The 18,559-nt window shown below is 40.2% G+C and overlaps 1 protein-coding gene across 1 annotated transcript in view; it reads left to right on the top strand.

Annotated features, from left to right (window-relative positions):
- The window catches only part of frtz (WD repeat-containing and planar cell polarity effector protein fritz), a 509,212-nt gene extending 491,749 nt beyond the window's left edge, over positions 1-17,463 (top strand). The window contains exon 17 of the mRNA XM_076182931.1: positions 17,088-17,463. Coding sequence (XP_076039046.1) covers positions 17,088-17,182 — 95 coding nt within the window. The 3' untranslated portion in view covers positions 17,183-17,463. The remainder of the gene's footprint in view (positions 1-17,087) is intronic.
- Positions 17,464-18,559: the final 1,096 nt, after the last annotated feature.

The raw sequence follows: 18,559 nt of genomic DNA on the forward strand, positions 1-18,559 counted from the left end.
GTAGTACTCCTCAACCCTCCTCTGCGGAGGTTCTCCCATCCCCAGTTGAGGGAATGTCTCCTGCTCCATCTAGAGGGGCACCTAAAGTTCCCATTGCTGAAACCCCACAGGGTTCCTTTAATAAAGCCTATCAATCAGTCAACCTTCCAAACTTGGGGGGGCTCCCCAATAAAGGGATCACGGACTGATGTGCCTCACTCAATTGAGGCGCACAGAAGCAAAGCTATGGAGTCTGAAGCTGTTTGCAGTAAAAGACTCCACAGTCCACCCTCATCTCCATCTTCTTCCCCAAATCGTGATATGCAATCTAAGAAAAGAACTAATAACCCAAACTCTACATTGTCGGTTGGACCATTGTCAGAGAGGAGGATGCCACCCGCGAAAGCAAAGAAATTAGAAAAGAACCCATCTTGTAGACCCTCTCTCTCCCAGACTTCTCTTGCCAGACCAGTAGACCCCCCCAAAAAAAACAGTATAATCTCCATAATTCAATGAAATATTCAAGGTTTTAATTCTCATCGAGAGCAGGTTGGGATTCTCTTTAAAGAACATGATGTGTCTGCTATTTGTCTCCAAGAAACTATGCGTGGCGATTTATCCCCTAACGTTGGACTTAATTATAAATTTTACAGATCTCCTCCTATGATTGGGGGCCGTGCCCATGGAGGTACTGGTATCATTGTTAACCTCTTCATTCCGGGCCAAAATCTCACGGGCAGCATTATCTGCCAGACGTACGATGTGTCGTAATAATACTCGCATCATAAAATATAGTCACCGCTTATATCGATTGTTCTCTCTTTCACCCGTGAATTTTGATAACCATAGAAAATGTGATGAAGACAGTTTAGAGAGTATGTCATTATGCAGGGGCAACTACAATAAATATAATCAAGACGCCGATATGGCAGCCCTGCATATCCACTTGCTCCTCATGCCGCCTACGTATGCGGCACCGTATGGAAGTGGTTAAGAAATCTGTAAACCACAGAAGTGTCCACCTACATTCGGTGTTGCAGGCTTGTGCATTACAAATCTTTACCACTAAATGGATCACTTTATGTTCTTTGTATTTGGAACCTGAACTGGAAGATCGACTCCTAGACATATATAACCACCCCCGTTAGTTTGAGTTAAATGACCTACAATCTTTGGTTGACCAGCTCCCTGAGCCTTTTATTTTAATGGGTGACTTTAACGCCAAGCATCCTCTATGGGGTGAATCAAGGTGTGACCCCTGGGGCAATATAATTGAAGAATTTATTGATAATAATGATGTCATTTTGATGAATGACTGTTCCAAAACTAGGTTTGATGTCTTTCACAACTCAAGTTCTGCTATAGACCTAACTATTTGTTCATCATCCTTAAGATTAGACTACAGTTGATCAATAGATGAAGATCTACATGGTAGCGACCACTGGCCTATCCATATCAAATATTTAAAGAACACTCCTCCTCTTGCTTACCTAAATGAAAGACAGGAGAGGCTAATTGGGAATTATTTAGGAGATCCACAGAGATTAATTATAAGACTAGTGATTTTTGTAACTCTGATGCATATGATTACCTGGTAGACATCATACTTTCTGGTGCTTTCTCTTCCATTCCTAGGACAGCTGGTAAACCTCAATGCCCAGTAGTCCCCTGGTGGAATGATGAATGTGCTTTAAGCAGAAAGATTACAAGAACTTGCTATAAGAGATATCAGAGACATCCTTGTTTAGTCAATAAGATAACGTACAGAAGAGCTCGAGCAAAGCAGAAGAAAATCTTCAAGAAAGCAAGGAGGGAATCCTTCATTAAATATATTAACGAATTGAAATATGACTCTTCCCCTACCTTAGTATGGAATAGGATTGGAAAATTACAAGGAAAGTTTACTCCATCTCCTTTACCCATTCTGAAGATAAATGACTGTTTTATATCAGATACAAGAGAAGTAGCAGAGGCTTTTGGAAGACATTATGCTGATATTTCAAGCCCACTACATTATTCAGATGATTTCAGAAGAATTAGAGCCAAGACGACGATTATTCCTCCTACCAATACGAACTCGGAGGCATATAATCTTCTCTTCACCTTGGATGAAATGGATCATGCTTTATCTTTATCCTTCCCAACCTCTCCTGGAGAGGATGACATTCTTTATTCCATGTTTGCTCACTTATCCATATCCTCGAAGAAATTCCTTTTAAATGTGCTGAACAAATTTTGGTCTTCTGGATCTTCTCCTAAATCTTGGAAGACTTCAATTATCATAGGAATCTTAAAGGCAGGAAAAGACTCTCGTGACCCACAAAGTTACAGACCTATTGCTCTCACTAGCTGCATTTGTAAGATCTATGAAAGAATGGTTAATATGCGCTTAGTTTGGTTTTTGGAATCTAAAAATCTCCTAACAGACAGTTTGGATTTAGAAGAAATAAGTGCACTCTGAACCCCTTACTTTTTATCACTCATGAGATGTAGAATGCCTTCGCAATTCAGAACTCAAGCATTGCTGTGTTTTTTTACTTGAAAAATGCCTACAATACTACCTGGCGGGGAGCCATTCTGAAACAAGTTGCAGAGTGGGGTATCGGGGGTAATACGTTCAATTGTTTAAAGGACTTCTTGTCTGACCGTTATCTAAAAGTCAGAGTGGGCTCCTCTTTCTCTTGTGCATATTTTCAAGAAGGGATTCCCCAAGGAAGTGTTCTGAGTCCTACACTCTTCAGCATAGCCATTAATAGTTTATTTGAACAAGTTCCCATAGGAGTTCATACATACATATATACATATACCAAGGCTTTTTCCCCCTTCCAAGGGAGGTAGCCAAAAAGGGAAAGGCATAAAAACACTCCCACCCATTTCATCCCTAAATACACTCCACATCCCTCCCACCCTTCCTCTCATCTGAGCACCTCCTGGATGACGGGTCATCCCTGCACCCTGCCCACCGCCCTGGGTCAGAAGCAGTGTCGCAAGACACAGTACATCCACAGCGAGGCCGCTTCATTTAATCGGCGACCCCCCCTCTCCGTCCCCATTTGCATATAAGGTGAGGACGGGGAGAAATCCCTTCGGGCTGCGTCAAAATTTACTCACACATACTACCCCACCCCCCACTTCCCCGCCCATTCCTCCTCATGCAGTCACAACATCATCCATATACAACCATTCTCCACTCACCTCTGTCTTCCGTCCTCTCCCTTCCTCAACAGACATTCCCCTCTTCCCCAAAGCCCCCTTCACCCCATCCATCCATCTCATCCTAGGACGTCCCCTCATATTCACTCCCTCCACATCTGCCTTCCATACCTCTTTTACTAGTCTTTCTTCACTCATTCTTTCCATGTGTCCAAACCATCCTAATATTCTTTCATCAACCCTATCTCCCAAATCCTTTTTCACCCCTGTTCTCCTCCTCACCTCATTTCTCACTCTATCTAGCCTAGTAACCCCCACCATACTTCTCAGACACCTCATCTCAAACACATTCAAACTCCTTCTCTCTTCTTCTCTTATGTTCCACGTTTCTGCCCCATACAGTGCTGTTGGCACAATCACTCCTTCATACAGTCTCCTCTTCGCATCCATTCCCAAATGTCTATTCCTCATTACACTCTTTAAACCACCAAGGCATTTACTCGCTTCTCTCAATCTACATTCTACCTCCACCTTCACTCCACCTTTTCCTGCTACACTTGCACCCAAGTATCTAAAACTATCCACTTCCTCCAGTCGCTCTCCCTTAATGTTCACTTCCAGTCTACTGCCACTTTCACCCCTTGTACATCTCATCACCTTACTTTTACCCACATTTATCTTTAGCTTTCTTCTATCACATACTCTCCCAAACTCTGCCACCAGCTTCCTCAATCCCTCCTCTGACCCTGCCACAAGTGCAGTGTCGTCCGCAAACAACAGCTGGCTCACCTCCCACTTTTCTCCATTTTCTTTAACCATCTCCAATCCCTGACTCACTACCCTAGCATTCACCTCTCGCACCACCCCATCCATGTATAAGTTGAACAGCCAGGGCGACATAACGCATCCTTGACGAAGTCCCACCTTTACTTCAAACCACTCACTCTCTCCATTTCTAATCCTAACACATGCTCTACTACTCTCATAAAAACTCTTGACAGCTCCCAAAAGCTTTCCTCCTATCCCATAAATCTGCATAACCTCCCACAGTGCCTTTCTGTCTACCCTATCATAAGCCTTTTCCAGATCCATGAAAGCCCAAAAAACATCCTTCCCCTTTCCTATAGCTTTCTCACATATCTGTCTTACCACAAAGATCTGATCTACACAACCTCTACCTGTCCTAAATCCACACTGTTCCTCACCAATTACTCCCTCTGTTCCTCTCCTAATCCTCTCAATTAAGATCCTCCCATAAGCCTTCCCTACTACACTCAACAGGCTAATCCCTCTGAAATTACTACATTCACACTTGTCCCCTTTTCCCTTGTAAAGAGGAACTATACAGGCACTACTCCAGTCCTCCGGTACTCTACCCTCTCTCCAGCAAACATTAAATAACCTCACCAACCAGTCCACCATCACTGCACCTCCCTTTTTCAGACATTCTGCATGACATCCATCCAGACCAGGTGCCTTACCTGCTTTCATCATCTTTACAGCTGCCTTCACCTCATCCTTCCTTATTTCTCCTCCATTCTCCTCACTCATCACTCTCATTTTCTTCGCATTTCCCACTGCAGCTATCTTTCCTTCCCTATCCTCCTTCACATTCAGCAACTCCCTAAAATATTCTGCCCATCTTCCCCTCACTGCCATCTCTTCCATTATCAACTCTCCATCTGTACCTTTTACCTTTTCTTCCCTACTTGATTCGCCTCCTCTTCCTCTCTTAATTTCTTTCCAAAACATCTTTTTATTACTTTCAAAATTTTCTGTCATACTCCTACCCCATTTCACATCTGCTCTCCTCTTTGCCTCCTTTACCTTTTGCTTTACTTCTCTTTTCTTTTCTTTGTACGTCTCATATGACTCCCCTGTCCTCTTTTGTAACCAATCTGTGAATGCTCGCTTCTTCTCTTCTACAGCCTTCTTTGTTTCCTCATCCCACCATTCACTACCCTTTCTTCTATTTCCCCCTGTCCTTCTTGTTCCACACACCATCCTTGCACACTTTAAGACTCCCTCCTTGAACCATCCCCACTCCTCCTCCACACCCATCTCTGCTCTATCCTTTACTCCCTCCCACTCCTCCTTCAGCTTCTTTTCGTACTCCTTCTCCTTTTCCTTTTCATTCAAGGAGTTCACTCTAAGAACCTCCCTACCTTTTGTCCCTTTCCTCCTTCTCCATCTATCCTCCACTCTCAGCTTACCTTCCACCAAAAAATGATCTGATATTCCCCCACCCTCTCCCCTTAGCACATGTACATCCTTAACTCTTCCTATCATAATCCTATTTACCAATACATAATCCATTAGCGCTCTATCTACCACCCTTCCCTCCACCACCCTCTCCCATGTGTACTTATGCTTGACTTTCTTCCGAAACACTGTATTTGCTATCATCAACTCTCTTTCTAGACACATTTCCACCATCAACTCTCCACTACGATTCTTTCCTGGAACTCCACACTTCCCAACCACTCCATCGATTGGACCATTTCCCACCCTAGCATTAAGGTCTCCCAGTACTATTACATTGACATTTCTTCCTAAACCCTCTATGCACTCATTTAAATCTATCCAAAAGGCCTCCCTTTCTTCCATGTTCTTCTCACTGCCCGGCCCATATGCACTTACAAAGACCCACATCTCCTTTCCCAGTTTCACCTTCATCCACATTATCCTTGAGGAAACCTCCTTCCACTCCACTACCCCTTTACCTATCTCCTCACTTACTAGAATAGCCACCCCTTCCCTCCCTCGCCCTCTCTTCACTCCTGATAACCTCCCACTTACACTCCCAAACTTACACTCACCCTTCCCTTTCAACTTAGTTTCACTCAAAGCCAACACATCCAACTTTCTTCTCACAAACATACTACCTATCTCTTCCCTTTTACTCTCATCTGTACCACATCCACGCACATTAAAAGACCCAAACCTTAGGGTGCTGGCCCGAGGCCCTCCAGCACCCCTTATGCCTTTCCTTTGATTTTTAGGAATTTGCCCCTTGGGGCTACAGGGAGAAGGATGCCTAGTCCCTCTCCCCGTCCCTTTCTTCTCGCCTCTTATGATCCAAGTGGGAAAACTCGGTGGCAGTATTCTTTTCCCCCACCACAGGGAATTCCCCCAATCAGAAAGAGAATACTCAGAGAAATGGTACAGGACAGCAACAAGGGGTTGGGGGACAGCATAACGGAGGGACAGTCGTAGTATAAAAGTGTCATCATTTCTCTATGAACAGAATTTCTTCTATCATAGACAAAATGATGTGTGGCTCTGGTCCGTAGGGGCGCCCCATATAGACCCTAAAGTATCGACTGCATGCTACTTTGCCACAATAACAAGCAAGCAATACCCCAGACGGGGCTTATGCTGATGACTTCGCTATTGTGTGCAGCAAATCGACAACATTAGAAACAGGCCAAAAGATTCAAGAGGTTATTAATTTAGCAACAGCATGGGCTAATTGCAGGGGCTTCAGATTGCTGAAAAAACAGAAACCATAAGGTTTTCCAGACTAAGACGCAAGGAAGAGATACCAACACTATTCTTAGAGGGTGTCATATTACAATATGAAGATCAAGTAAAATACTTGGGTCTGGTTTTGGACAAAAGGTTGACATTCACTCATCACATAAACGAGGTTGTATACACTGTTAAACAGCGACTTAATATACTAAAGGTAGTGTCTCGTTTCAACTGGGGAGCAGATTGTATAACTTTAATAAGGCTTTACCAAACATTGTGCCTTAGCAAAATGGATTACGGATGTCAAATTTATGGATCGGCATGTAAAACTTCATTAAAGAAGCTTGATATAGTCCACAATATGGCTTTACGGATCTGTTCGGAAGCCTATAGAACGTCTCCAGTAGATAGCTTGTATGTGGACGCAGGAATTCCTCCCCTGTATATTCGCAGGGAGGAATTAAGCCTTCGATATATATCTCGTGTCTTAACAGAATCCAAACTTCAAATATGTAAAGCAGCCAGTAGACAGAGCTCCAAGGAAAAGTACTCTGCCGAAACCTTTAGAAGTGAGATGTGAAGTTGGGACAGAGAAGGTAGGACTTGTTCCTAATACAATTGCTGAGATGGCCTCCCAAATTCCCTCCTTGGAACCGATGCCCCACTGAAATATGTCCTCTTAAAAACAAGAAAAATAGAACTGCTGTAGAGCTAAAAAATGAATTTTTAGAACATTTATCAGTACATGCTGATTCAATTTTTATTTATACAGATGGATCAAAATCCCAAGATGGTGTTGGTTGTGCTGTTGTATCTGATAGCACAGTTTTAAAGAGAAAGTTGCCTTATTTTAGCTCTGTTTTTACTGCTGAACTGCTGGCAGTCAGCAACGCCCTCAAATTTGTTTTTAATTCTGTTCCATGTAATAAGAACGTTATTTCTACAGATTCCATGAGCATTCTATCCTCTGTAAATAAATTATTACCTTGTCATTTTTTAGTCCAAGAAATACAGGACTGGTTGATTCTGATTAACAACAGAAAGAAGATAAAAGTAAACTTTTGCTGGGTGCCGTCCCATGTGGGTATCACTGGAAATGAACAGGCCGATGCTGCAGCCAAAGCCGCCACTAGGCTCAGCCATATAACAGGCCGAAAAGTCCCTCATACGGACTTAACCACTTCGCTACGGACCAAAATCTCGCGGGCAGCATTAGCTGCCAGACTTATGATGTTTTGTCATAATACTCGCATCATAAAAAATAGTCACCGCTTATATCGATCGTTCTCTCTTTCACCCGTGAATTTGGTAACCATAGGAAATGTGATGAAGACAGTTTAGAGAGTATGTCATTACGCAGGGGCAACTACAATAAATATAATCAAGACACCGATATGACAGCCTCGTGTATCCACTTGCTCCTCATGCCGCCTACGTATGCGGCACCGTATGGAAGGGGTTAAAACGAGTGATTCATTGTTATACAATGGAGAAGTGGCAAGAACAATGGACAAGGCTGGACGGTAGTTATAAGTTAAAAGAGATTCACCCCTTGGTGAACCATTGGAAGTGTCCCTCTTTGGACAGAAGGTCAAGTATTGTTTTGACAAGATTGAGAATTGGCCATTCTTACATTACTCATAAATTTTTTATGGCAAGTGGAGCAGAAAGGCTGGCCCCCCAATGTCCCACTTGCCAAGTAGTTTTTACAATAAAACACATTTTAGTTCAGTGCCCTGCATTCTCTAATAAGCGCAGGGCAATTTTTTTAACAAATTTATCTTTTAAACAAATTTTAGGGGAGGAAGCTCATGTGAAGAATGTTGTAAAGTTTTTGAAAGACATCGGTTTATTTTATGAAATTTAAGATTGTGTATATGAGTGCTTGTGAGTGTATGTTGTTGTGATGTGTTTTTGTGAATGTTTATTGTTTTTACTGTTTTACTTTAATTTTTATCTATATAAGATAAATATGCGCTCAATGGCCCACCAGCTCCAGCGCTTGGCCTTCGAGCCAAAAATTCCATAAATCAATCAACCAAGGGATAAAGAACCAACAAAGAGATGCCTGGATGTAACTAGGGTGGAATCACCTCTGGGGGTGTGATCCCCAAAAGGACATGCCTGTACAAAACCCTGAAGACGCACCAAAGGTTTGAAAAAAAATTATGATGTACAAAGAGGTACCCCTGCTCAGTTTTATGTATGTTTGCCAAAAAATATACTGATTCCAAACAAATTTGGATTTAGACAAGGAAGATCATGTACAACAAACCTGATCTGCTTCTATTTGAGACTAATAGAAATACAAGAAAGGGATAGATGGGCAGACTGTGCCTTTCTAGACCTATAAAATGCATATGATAAAATACCACACAAAAAACTGGTAAGAAAAATAGAATCAATAGGTGGTTGGAAGACTTCCTGACTGGGGGGAAAATGAGGGTAATAATTAGAGATACTCAAATTGGGAAGAAATGATAAGTGGTGTCCCACAAGGTTCAGTATTGGCTCCAATCATGTTTGCCATATATATAAATCACATGGATGAAGGAGTGGAGTGTTATATGAATTTCTTCACAGATGACACAAAAATACTAAAGAAAGTAAGAACAGAGGAGAATTGTGAATCATTACAATTAGACCTATGCAAAATCTGGAAATGGACTCAAAAGTGAGAAGTGAAATTCAATATCAAGAAGTGTAGTATAATGGAGTTTGGAAAAAGTAAGAATAGAATATCAAGAAATTGTAAAATTGGTAAAGAAGAAGTAAAAAAAAAGTGAACTTGGAAAGAGACCTTGGAGTAATAATCAGCAAAGACATGACACCGGACAAACGTATCAATAAAACAGTTGGAGAAACCTTCAACCTATTAAGGTCAATGAAAGTGGCATTTGACTACTTGGATGAGGAAATGATTAAAAAAAATATTAGTTATACTAATAAGACCAAAACTGGAGTTAGCAGCAACACTGGACACCCAGTACTAAAAAGAATATAAAGAAATTAGAAAGAATACAAAGAACAATGGCAAGGTTGGCACCAACTCTCTCCAAATTAACATACGAACATAGATTATCCAAATTGGAATTACCAACTCTGGAACAAAGAAGGGAAAGAGGAGATCTGCTGACTATTTATAGAATCATGAAAGGAATGGAAAACATAGATAGGAATGATTTATTAAAATGGGACAATGGAAAATCAAGAGGACATGAAAAGAAACTCAAAAAGGATATCTATAGAAGATATCTGAAAAAAAGAAAAAAAAAAATAGCATCCCTCGAAGAGCACTGGATACCTGGATGTCTACTATTTCCATGATGTCAGGTTTTTCTGTTTCTAGATAGTCATTTAGTTCATTGATTCCAGAGATCATGCCATCAATATTTGTGTATTCCACTTGTAGTTTCTTCTTTTCTTTTCATTTTTGGTTTAAGTTTCCATTTTTTTTTATGTATCATTTTTAGTCCAGCACTAAAAAAAAAAAAAAAAACTTGTTTTTTTTCCGTCTCTGTTCTCTTCTCATTTCTATCATTGCCTTCATTTCTGAGAGCTTTGTCTTTCTCATTTTCCTCATCACTCATTTCATTTTGTATCCAATATATGTTTGAATTTCTCACTGTTTGCCAGTTTAACTGCTTTTGATAATACCTCCTTGGCTATCATTTGAGTTCTTAATTTTATTTTCAGGTCTATTTTTTTTTTTTTTTTTTCTTTTGAATATTTGCCTATCCTATGGATTTCATCGATTTCTTTAAAGAAATTTTGACCTTCATCCTGTATTTCTTTCAAAATCTCCTTAGCTATTTCTTTCTCGTCCTTTTCTCTCTGGTATCTATACATATCATGTTTTTCCTGGATACCATGGACCACGATGCACTTACCTTTTGTCAACTGTATCTCTCACCCAATTTTCCTTTTCTTTAATTACTTTCATACCCGTCTGGGGTATTGGCTGCATGTTATTGTGGCAAAGTAGCATGCAGTTGATACTTTAGGGTCTTATAGGGGTGCCCCTACTGACCAGAGCCACACATCATTTTGTCTGTGATAGAAGAAAACTCTGTACATAGAGAAATGATGACACTTTTATATGACGACTGTCCCTCTGTTATGCTGTCCCCCAACCCCTTGTTAATGTCCTGTACCATTTCTCTGAATATTAATTTCCTTTTTTCACCTACCTACCCTGTGGTGGGGGCAAAAGAATTCTGCCATCAAGTATTTCCACTTGAGTCGTAACAGGCGACAAAAAAGGGCAGGGGATGGGATTAGGAGTTCTACTACCTGTAGCCCCAATAGGGGACATTCCTAAAAAAGAAAGAAAAGGCATAAGAGGGTCTGGGAGCTTTACAACCAGTACCCTAATGTTTGGGCCTTTTAATGTGTGTGGATGTGGTACACATGAGAGTAAATGGGAAGAGATAGGCAGTATGTTTATGAGAAGAAAGATGGATGTACTGGCTTTGAGTGAAACTAAAATGAAAAGAAAGGGCGACTGTGAGTTTGGGAGTGTAGCTGGGAGGTACTTAGGAGTGAAGAGGGGACAAGGGAGAGAAGGGGTGGCTATACTAGTAAGTGAAGAGATAGGTAAGAGGGTAGTGGAATGGAAGGAGGTGTCATCAAGGTTGATGTGGATGAAGGTGAAGCTGGGAAAGGAGATGTGGGTTTTTGTAAGTGCGTATGGGCCTGGTAGTGAGAAGAGCGTAGAGGAAAGGGAGGCTTTTTGGATAGATATAAATGAGTGCATAGAGGGATTAGGGAGAAATGTCAATGTAGTTGTATTGTTGTATTGGGAGACCTAAATGCTAAGGTAGGAAATGAACCAATTGACGGAGTGACTGGGAAGTATGGAGTTCCAGGTAAAAATCGTAGTGGAGAATTGATGGTGGAGATGTGTCTTGAAAGAGAGTTGATGATAGCAAATACAGTGTTTAAGAAGAAAGTCAAGCATAAATACACATGGGAGAGGGCGGCAGATAGAGCGTTAATGGACTATATAGTGGTGACCAGGAGTATGGTAGGAAGAGTTAAGGATGTACATGTTCTAAGGGGAGAGAGTGGGGGAATATCAGATCATTTCATGGTGGAAGGTAAAATGAGAGTGGAGAATAGGTGGAGAAAGAGGAAAAGGGCAGAAGGTAGGGAGGTACTTAGAGTGAAATGCTTAAATGAGGAAAAAAAGAAGAATGAGTAGAAGAAGAAGTTGAGAGAGTTAAGGATAGAGTAGAACTAGGAGTGGAGGAGGAATGGGGATGGTTGAAGGAGGGACTCATAAGGTGTGCAAAGATGGTGTGTGGAACAAAGAGGGCGGGAGGAAATAGAAGGAAGGGTAGTGAGTGGTGGGATGAGGAAGCAAAGAAGGGTGTAGAAGAGAAGAAGCAGGCATTCATAGATTGGCTACAAATTAGGACAAGGGAATCGTATGAAAGGTACAAAGTAAAGGGAAAGGAAGCAAAGAGGAGAGCAGATGTGAAATGGTGAAAGAGTATGACAGAAAATTTTGAAAGTAATAAAAAGATGTTTTGGAAGGAAGTTAAAAGAGGAAGAGGAGGCAAATAAAGTAGAGAAGAAAAGGTAAAAGGTGCAGATGGAGAGATGATGATGGAAGAGAAGGCAGTGAGAGGAAGGTGGGCAGAGTATTTTAGGGAGTTGCTAAATGTGATGGAGGATAGGGAGGGAAAGGTAGTTGCAGTGGGAAGCGCTAAGAAAATGAGAGTGATGAGTGAGGAAAATGGAGGAGAAATAAGGAAGGATGAAGTGAAAGCAGCTGTTAAGATGATGAGAGCAGGTAAGGCACCTGGTCTGGATGGATGCCATGCAGAATGTCTGAAGAAAGGAGGTACAGTTATGGTGGACTGGCTGGTGAGGATAAGAGAGGGTAGAGTACTGGAGGAGTGCCTGTATAGTTCCACTTTACAAAGGAAAGGGGGACAAGTGTGAGTGTAGTAGTTACAGAGGGATCAGTTTGTTGAGTGTAGTTGGGAAGGCTTATGGGAGGATCTTGATTGAGAGGATTAGGAGAGGAACAGAGGGAGTAATTGGTGAGGAACAGTGTGGTTTTAGGACAGACAGGGGATGTGTAGATCAGATTTTTGTGGTAAGACAGATATGTGAGAAAGCTATAGGAAAAGGTAAGGATGTTTTTTGGGCTTTTATGGATCTGGAAAAGGCATACGACAGTGTAGACAGGAAGGCACTGTGGGAGGTGCTGCAGATATATGGAATAGGAGGAAAGCTATTAAGAGCAGTTAAGAGTTTTTATGAGATTAGTAGAGGTTACGTTAGGATTAGAAATGGAGAGAGTGAATGGTTTGAGGTAAAGGTGGGACTTCGTCAGGGGTGTGTTATGTCGCCCTGGCTGTTCAATCTTTACATGGATGGGGTGGTGCGAGAGGTGAATGCAAGGATAGTGGGTCAGGGATTGGAGATGATTAAAGAAAATGGAGGAAAGTGGGAGGTGAGCCAGTTATTGTTTGCTGACGACACTGCGCTTGTAGCAGGATCAGAGGAGGGATTGAGGAAGTTAGTGGCAGAGTTTGAGAAGGTGTGTGAAAGATGGAAGAAGAAGATAAATGTGGGCAAATGTAAGGTGATGCGATGTACAAGAGGAGAGAATGACAGTAGGCTGGAAGTGAGCATTAAGGGTGAGAAACTGGATGAAGTGGATAGTTTCAGATACTTGGGTGCGAATGTGACAAGAAAGGGAGGAGTGGGGGTCGAGGTATAATGTAGATTGAGAGAAGCGAGTAAATGCCTTGGTGGATTAAAAAGTGCAATGAGAAATAGACATCTGGGAATGGATGCTAAGAGGAGGTTATATGAAGGAGTGATTGTGCCAACAGCAATGTACGAGGCAGAAACATGGAACATGAGAGAGGAAGAGAGAAGGAGTCTGAATGTGTTTGAGATGAAATGTCTGAGAAGTATGATAGGGGTTACTAGGCTAGATAGAGTGAGAAATGAAGAGGTGAGGAGGAGAACAGGGGTGGAAAGGGAGTTGGGAGATATGGTTGATGAAAGAGTATTGGGATGGTTTGGACACATGGAAAGAATGAGTGAAGAAAGATTAGTAAAAGAACTGTGGAAGGCGGAGGTGGAAGGAGTGAATATGAGGGGACGTCCTAGGATGAGATGGATGGATGGGGTGAAAGGGGCTTTACAAAAGAGAGGAATGTCTGTAGAGGAAGGACGGGAGAGGATGGATGATATGGGTGAATGGAGAAGGGTTGTGTATAGATGAGGCTGTGATGCATGAGGGGGAGTGGGTGAGGGATGGGGGGTGAGGAAGTATGTATGAGAAAAAAAAAATTGATGCAGCCCGAAGGAATTTCTCCCCATCTTCTCCTTTTGTGCATGAGGGGACGGAGAGGGGGGGGTCGCCGAATTTATGAAGCAGCCTTGCTGTGGATGTGCTGTGTCTTGCGACACTTCTTCTGACCCAGGGCAGTGGACAGGATGCAGGGATGACCCATCATCCAGGAGGTGCCAAGATAGGAGGGAGGGTGGAGGGGAGTGGAATATTTGGGAAATAAAAAAGGGTGGGAGTGGTTTCTATGCCTTTTTCTTTTTGGCTACCCCCCATGTAAGGGGGAAAAAGCCTTTGGTATATGTATGTATGTACGTTCTTTCATAGCTGTTTCTTTTGTGTTTTCCTCCATCTGCTTTTGTACTATTTCTGTAAAACATATTTTTTTATTTTCCTGTTCTTGTTTCCATTGATTCTTTATTTCAATGAGGTCTGTTTCTTTGATTGACTCTTCCACCTTTCCAGTCACTACTTGTAATCATTCTTTGACCACCTTTTTCAGTTCATCATTTTTATTTTTGTCTTTATTTTTCATTCTCTTGTTTCCTCTTTTTAGGATTTCAATTTTGCAATTTAGGTCACTTAGTTCTTTGATTGTTTGCTCATTACTCTTACACAAAGTAATCAATTCTCTAAGTACAGCCCGGTAGTCCAATTTTCAATCTATAATCTCTTCCATCAAGTCATTTATTTCACAATATCTTTATGCATTACTATATCTAATTTCTCTATCTATATCTAAGCTTTTTCCTATTTCACCTGGGTTTCTTTGAAACCCTGAGAAAAAGTTACTTTCCCACCTTTGGTTTTTCCTTGGAGTATCAATTACACAAGGGTGTTTGGGGATCACACCTCTAGGACTTTCCACTATACATACAGCTTATCCTCTTTTTGTCGGTTCATTTGTTATTCTTTCTTCTTTATCTTCTCCATTTTGCCAAAAATTATACTTATCTTAAGAACTGGAAAAACTGGAAAAACTTTTACCAGTCATATGAGTACCGTAGTGCACAATAACAACTGGTGTCCTTTGTTGTTGGCGACGAAACCGCTAGATAGACGCGCTCAACGCAGCACTTCCTTTCGCTTCACTGTCTGTCATAAATGTGTGTCCTGAAAGCCATGGGTTTTCTGCAAGAGAGACCAGGGGCAATGGATTGATAAATTAATATTCCCTTTTTACCTAAGGCCCCCTTCATCCCAACCATTCATCCCATTTTTGGTGTTCCTCTGAAGTTAACTCCACCTCTGCCATTTACACTTATTTTGCTAGGCTTTCATCACACATTCTTTTCATATGCCCAAACCATCCCATAAGCATGGTAGTGGTTACAAAGATGGATAGAGTGAGAAATAAGGAGGTGGGTGTGGACAGCAGGGGTGCAATGGAAACTGGCAAATATTGTTAATCAAAAAACACTGGGATACCAGGATTTTATTAATATCATTTATTCAATCTCTTCAATATGAGTCAAATACTTGTATTTACCTAGTTGTATTATATGGGAAGAGAGCTATGCTCCTAGTGACCCATCTTCGTATCTCTCAGCATCTAGTTTGTTCTTAATTCTTGAATAGTATTTGCACACATTGTTGCCACATCCAATTTGTTCCAGATATCTACCACTCTGTGTGGGAAACTATTCTTTTTCAGATCTCTTCCATAACTATCCTTTTTTAGTTTCTTTTCATATCCTCTTGTTTTTCTCTTATTCCACTTTAATAAATCATCTCAGTCAAGGACTTCTATCCCTTTCATAATTGTGTAAATGGTCAGTAGATCTCCTCTTTCTCTTCTTTGTTCCAGAGTTGGTAGTTCCAGTCTGGACAATCTTTGTATTCTGTTTAGAGAGTGTTGGAACCATCTTTGTTGTTTCTTTGAATTCTTTCTTATTTCTTTACATTCTTTTTAGTACTGGGTGTCCATAGTGTCACAATGTACTCCAATCTTGATCTTATCACTGTGACTAATATTTTCTTTACTATTTCCTCATCCAAGTAGTCAAAGGCCACTTGCATTGATCTTAGTAAATTGAAGGTTTCTCCGACTATTTTGTTGATATGTTTGTCTGGTGACATGTTTTTGCTGATAATTACTGCTAGGTCCTTTTTGGAGCTAACTTTTTTTTTACTTCCTTTGTACCAATTTTTTAATGCCCTGAATTCTATTTTTACTTTTTCCAAACTACATCATACTACATTTCTTGATGTTGAAGTTCACTTCCCACTTTTGACACCATTCCAGACTTTATCCAGGTCTTTCTGTTTAGTAGTTTTGCATCATGTGCAAAGAAGTTCATATAACATTCCACACCTTCATCCATGTCATTTATATCTATGGCAAACATTATCAGAGCCAGTACAGAAGCTTGTGGGACTCCACTTATCATTTCTTCCCAGGTCAAATTCTTGTCTCTTAAGTACCACCCTCATTTTTCTCCCATCCAAGAAATCTTCCATCCATTCCAATAACTTTCCTTGTACTCCACCTATTTTTTCAATTTTTCTTATAGTAGCTTTTTGTGTGGTACTTTATCAAATGCTTTTTGTAGATCTAGGAAAGCACAATCTGCCCATCCATCCCTTTCTTGCATTATTTCTATTAGCCTCAAGTAAAAGCAAATCAAGTTAGTAGCACATGATCTTCCATATCTAAATCCAAATTCTTTTGGATTCAGTATATTATTTTCTTCCAGATGTTTAATCCATCTTCTTTTGATAACTTTTTTTGCATATTATTGCTATTGTGCTTATAAGGGAGATTGGTCTATAGTTAGTTGGATTTTCCTTGTCCCCTCCCTTATATATTGGTACAATATTTGCATTTTTCCAATCTTGTGGTACCTTTCCTTCTTTGAGTGAGTAATCAATTGTCTTATATATTTTGTCCATTAGTTCATCTATACATTCTTTTAAAGGAGCATCGCTAGGGATCATTAAAAAAAATCTGGTACATGAGCAAATTTTAGGTAAACATTTCAATAGAATCTCTATGATGGTGGCAACACTTATACAAAGTTATACAACTGTATTTTGTTTCTATATCTTTATACAGCATAAAATAGATAAAATATTGGCAACCTCTGCCAATCCCATTACATAAACACACATTCTGTATATTGAAATAGCATCATTATTTTAATAGCTATTTCAATTTTTGCTACAGAATTGTGTTTATGGAGATATTTGACAACTACCAGCATACCCCTCAAAGACAGTGGACATGGCATCAGTACTCTTGAAAAGGTCAAAGTAAGGTGACGTCACTCCTGGCATTCTCACTGTACAACACAATTTTGATTCCTCGCCCTGTATTGTTGTTGTGATCATGGAAAAATTAACAAGGAACAAGAAAGTGAAGCAGCAGAATATAGAGAGGGCCCGTGAGTGCCTGAAATAGAAACAAGAAGGAAAAAGAGAGAAGAATAACAGCACAGCTGCACCCTGCACTCCGCAACCATCTACTAGCCACACCCACCTTACACCTCCTCCACCCATGCCTCACCACTCACCCTCACATCACGCCTCATCAGCAAAGAAGAAGAAATTGGAGCTTTGCTATACATCGCAACCATTAAACAAATGGTTGCAAAAATTTCTCCATTGTACTTTATGGATTATTGTCATTTTTGTTTCATTTGAAAGAAACATGTTCTTTACTTTCTACAATAAAAAAAAAATATATATATATATATTTTTTTATGAAACCTGAATTTTGCAGCATTTTTTAATTATTCAGAGAAACAAATTAATAAAAAACCAGAAGTATTAGTTTGATAAAATGTACTCAATAATATTTGTTCCCCAGACTCTAAGCTTTCATTTCATACAAAGCTGAATGATGTGGAAGGATTTTCCATTAACCCATTAAACTCCGATGACAAGATGTCTTGTCATTTGGTCAAATAAAACAAAAAATCATAAAACACCAAAATGTTTGATCAAACACCAGAAAAATATTACGTCAGTCCTCGCTTCGCTCGCGAGCGAAACGAGGATTGACGTCATATTTTTCTGGTGTTTGATCAAACATTTTGGTGTTTTATGATTTTTTGTTTTATTAGACCAAATGACAAGACATCTTGTCATTGGAGTTTAATGGGTTAAGTAATTAGAGCTTCACTAGAGCTCACTATATCTTTACTAAATATTCACTATGCCTTATATATACATGGGAGGAACACAATACTCTGAGGAATTATACACTAATGTAAGGGGTAATTTTACCTAAGTTCATTAGCCTATACATATTTGAAAATTTAATTTCCCCTACTCTATAAAGCGATGCAACACTCCATCTGGATTGTGTGATTTGACATCAGGGTTTTTTTTTTATTTGGTCCCTTATTTCCTTCTGTGTCACAGTTATTCCTTTCATTGGGGTGGAGGGATCTTTCTGTCCTTCCTCCCAATTTTGTGTACTTTAAATTGTGAATACAGATTTAAAATGTTAATAATTTCAGCCATTTCTACATCTATATATTTATCATTCCCTTCATGCTGTTTTACTATTTCTTGGTTATCTTTTAGTTTACCATTCACATACCTGTGCAAGAGTTTAGGTTGTTCCTTGCATTTTTCTGTTATGTCTTTCTCATAGTTTCTCTTTTCTTCCCTGCATATTTTTACATATTCATT

Source organism: Oratosquilla oratoria, unplaced genomic scaffold (genome assembly GCF_046742065.1).
Source record: "Oratosquilla oratoria isolate Oo_2021 unplaced genomic scaffold, ASM4674206v1 SCAFFOLD98, whole genome shotgun sequence".
NCBI lineage: Eukaryota > Metazoa > Arthropoda > Malacostraca > Stomatopoda > Squillidae > Oratosquilla > Oratosquilla oratoria.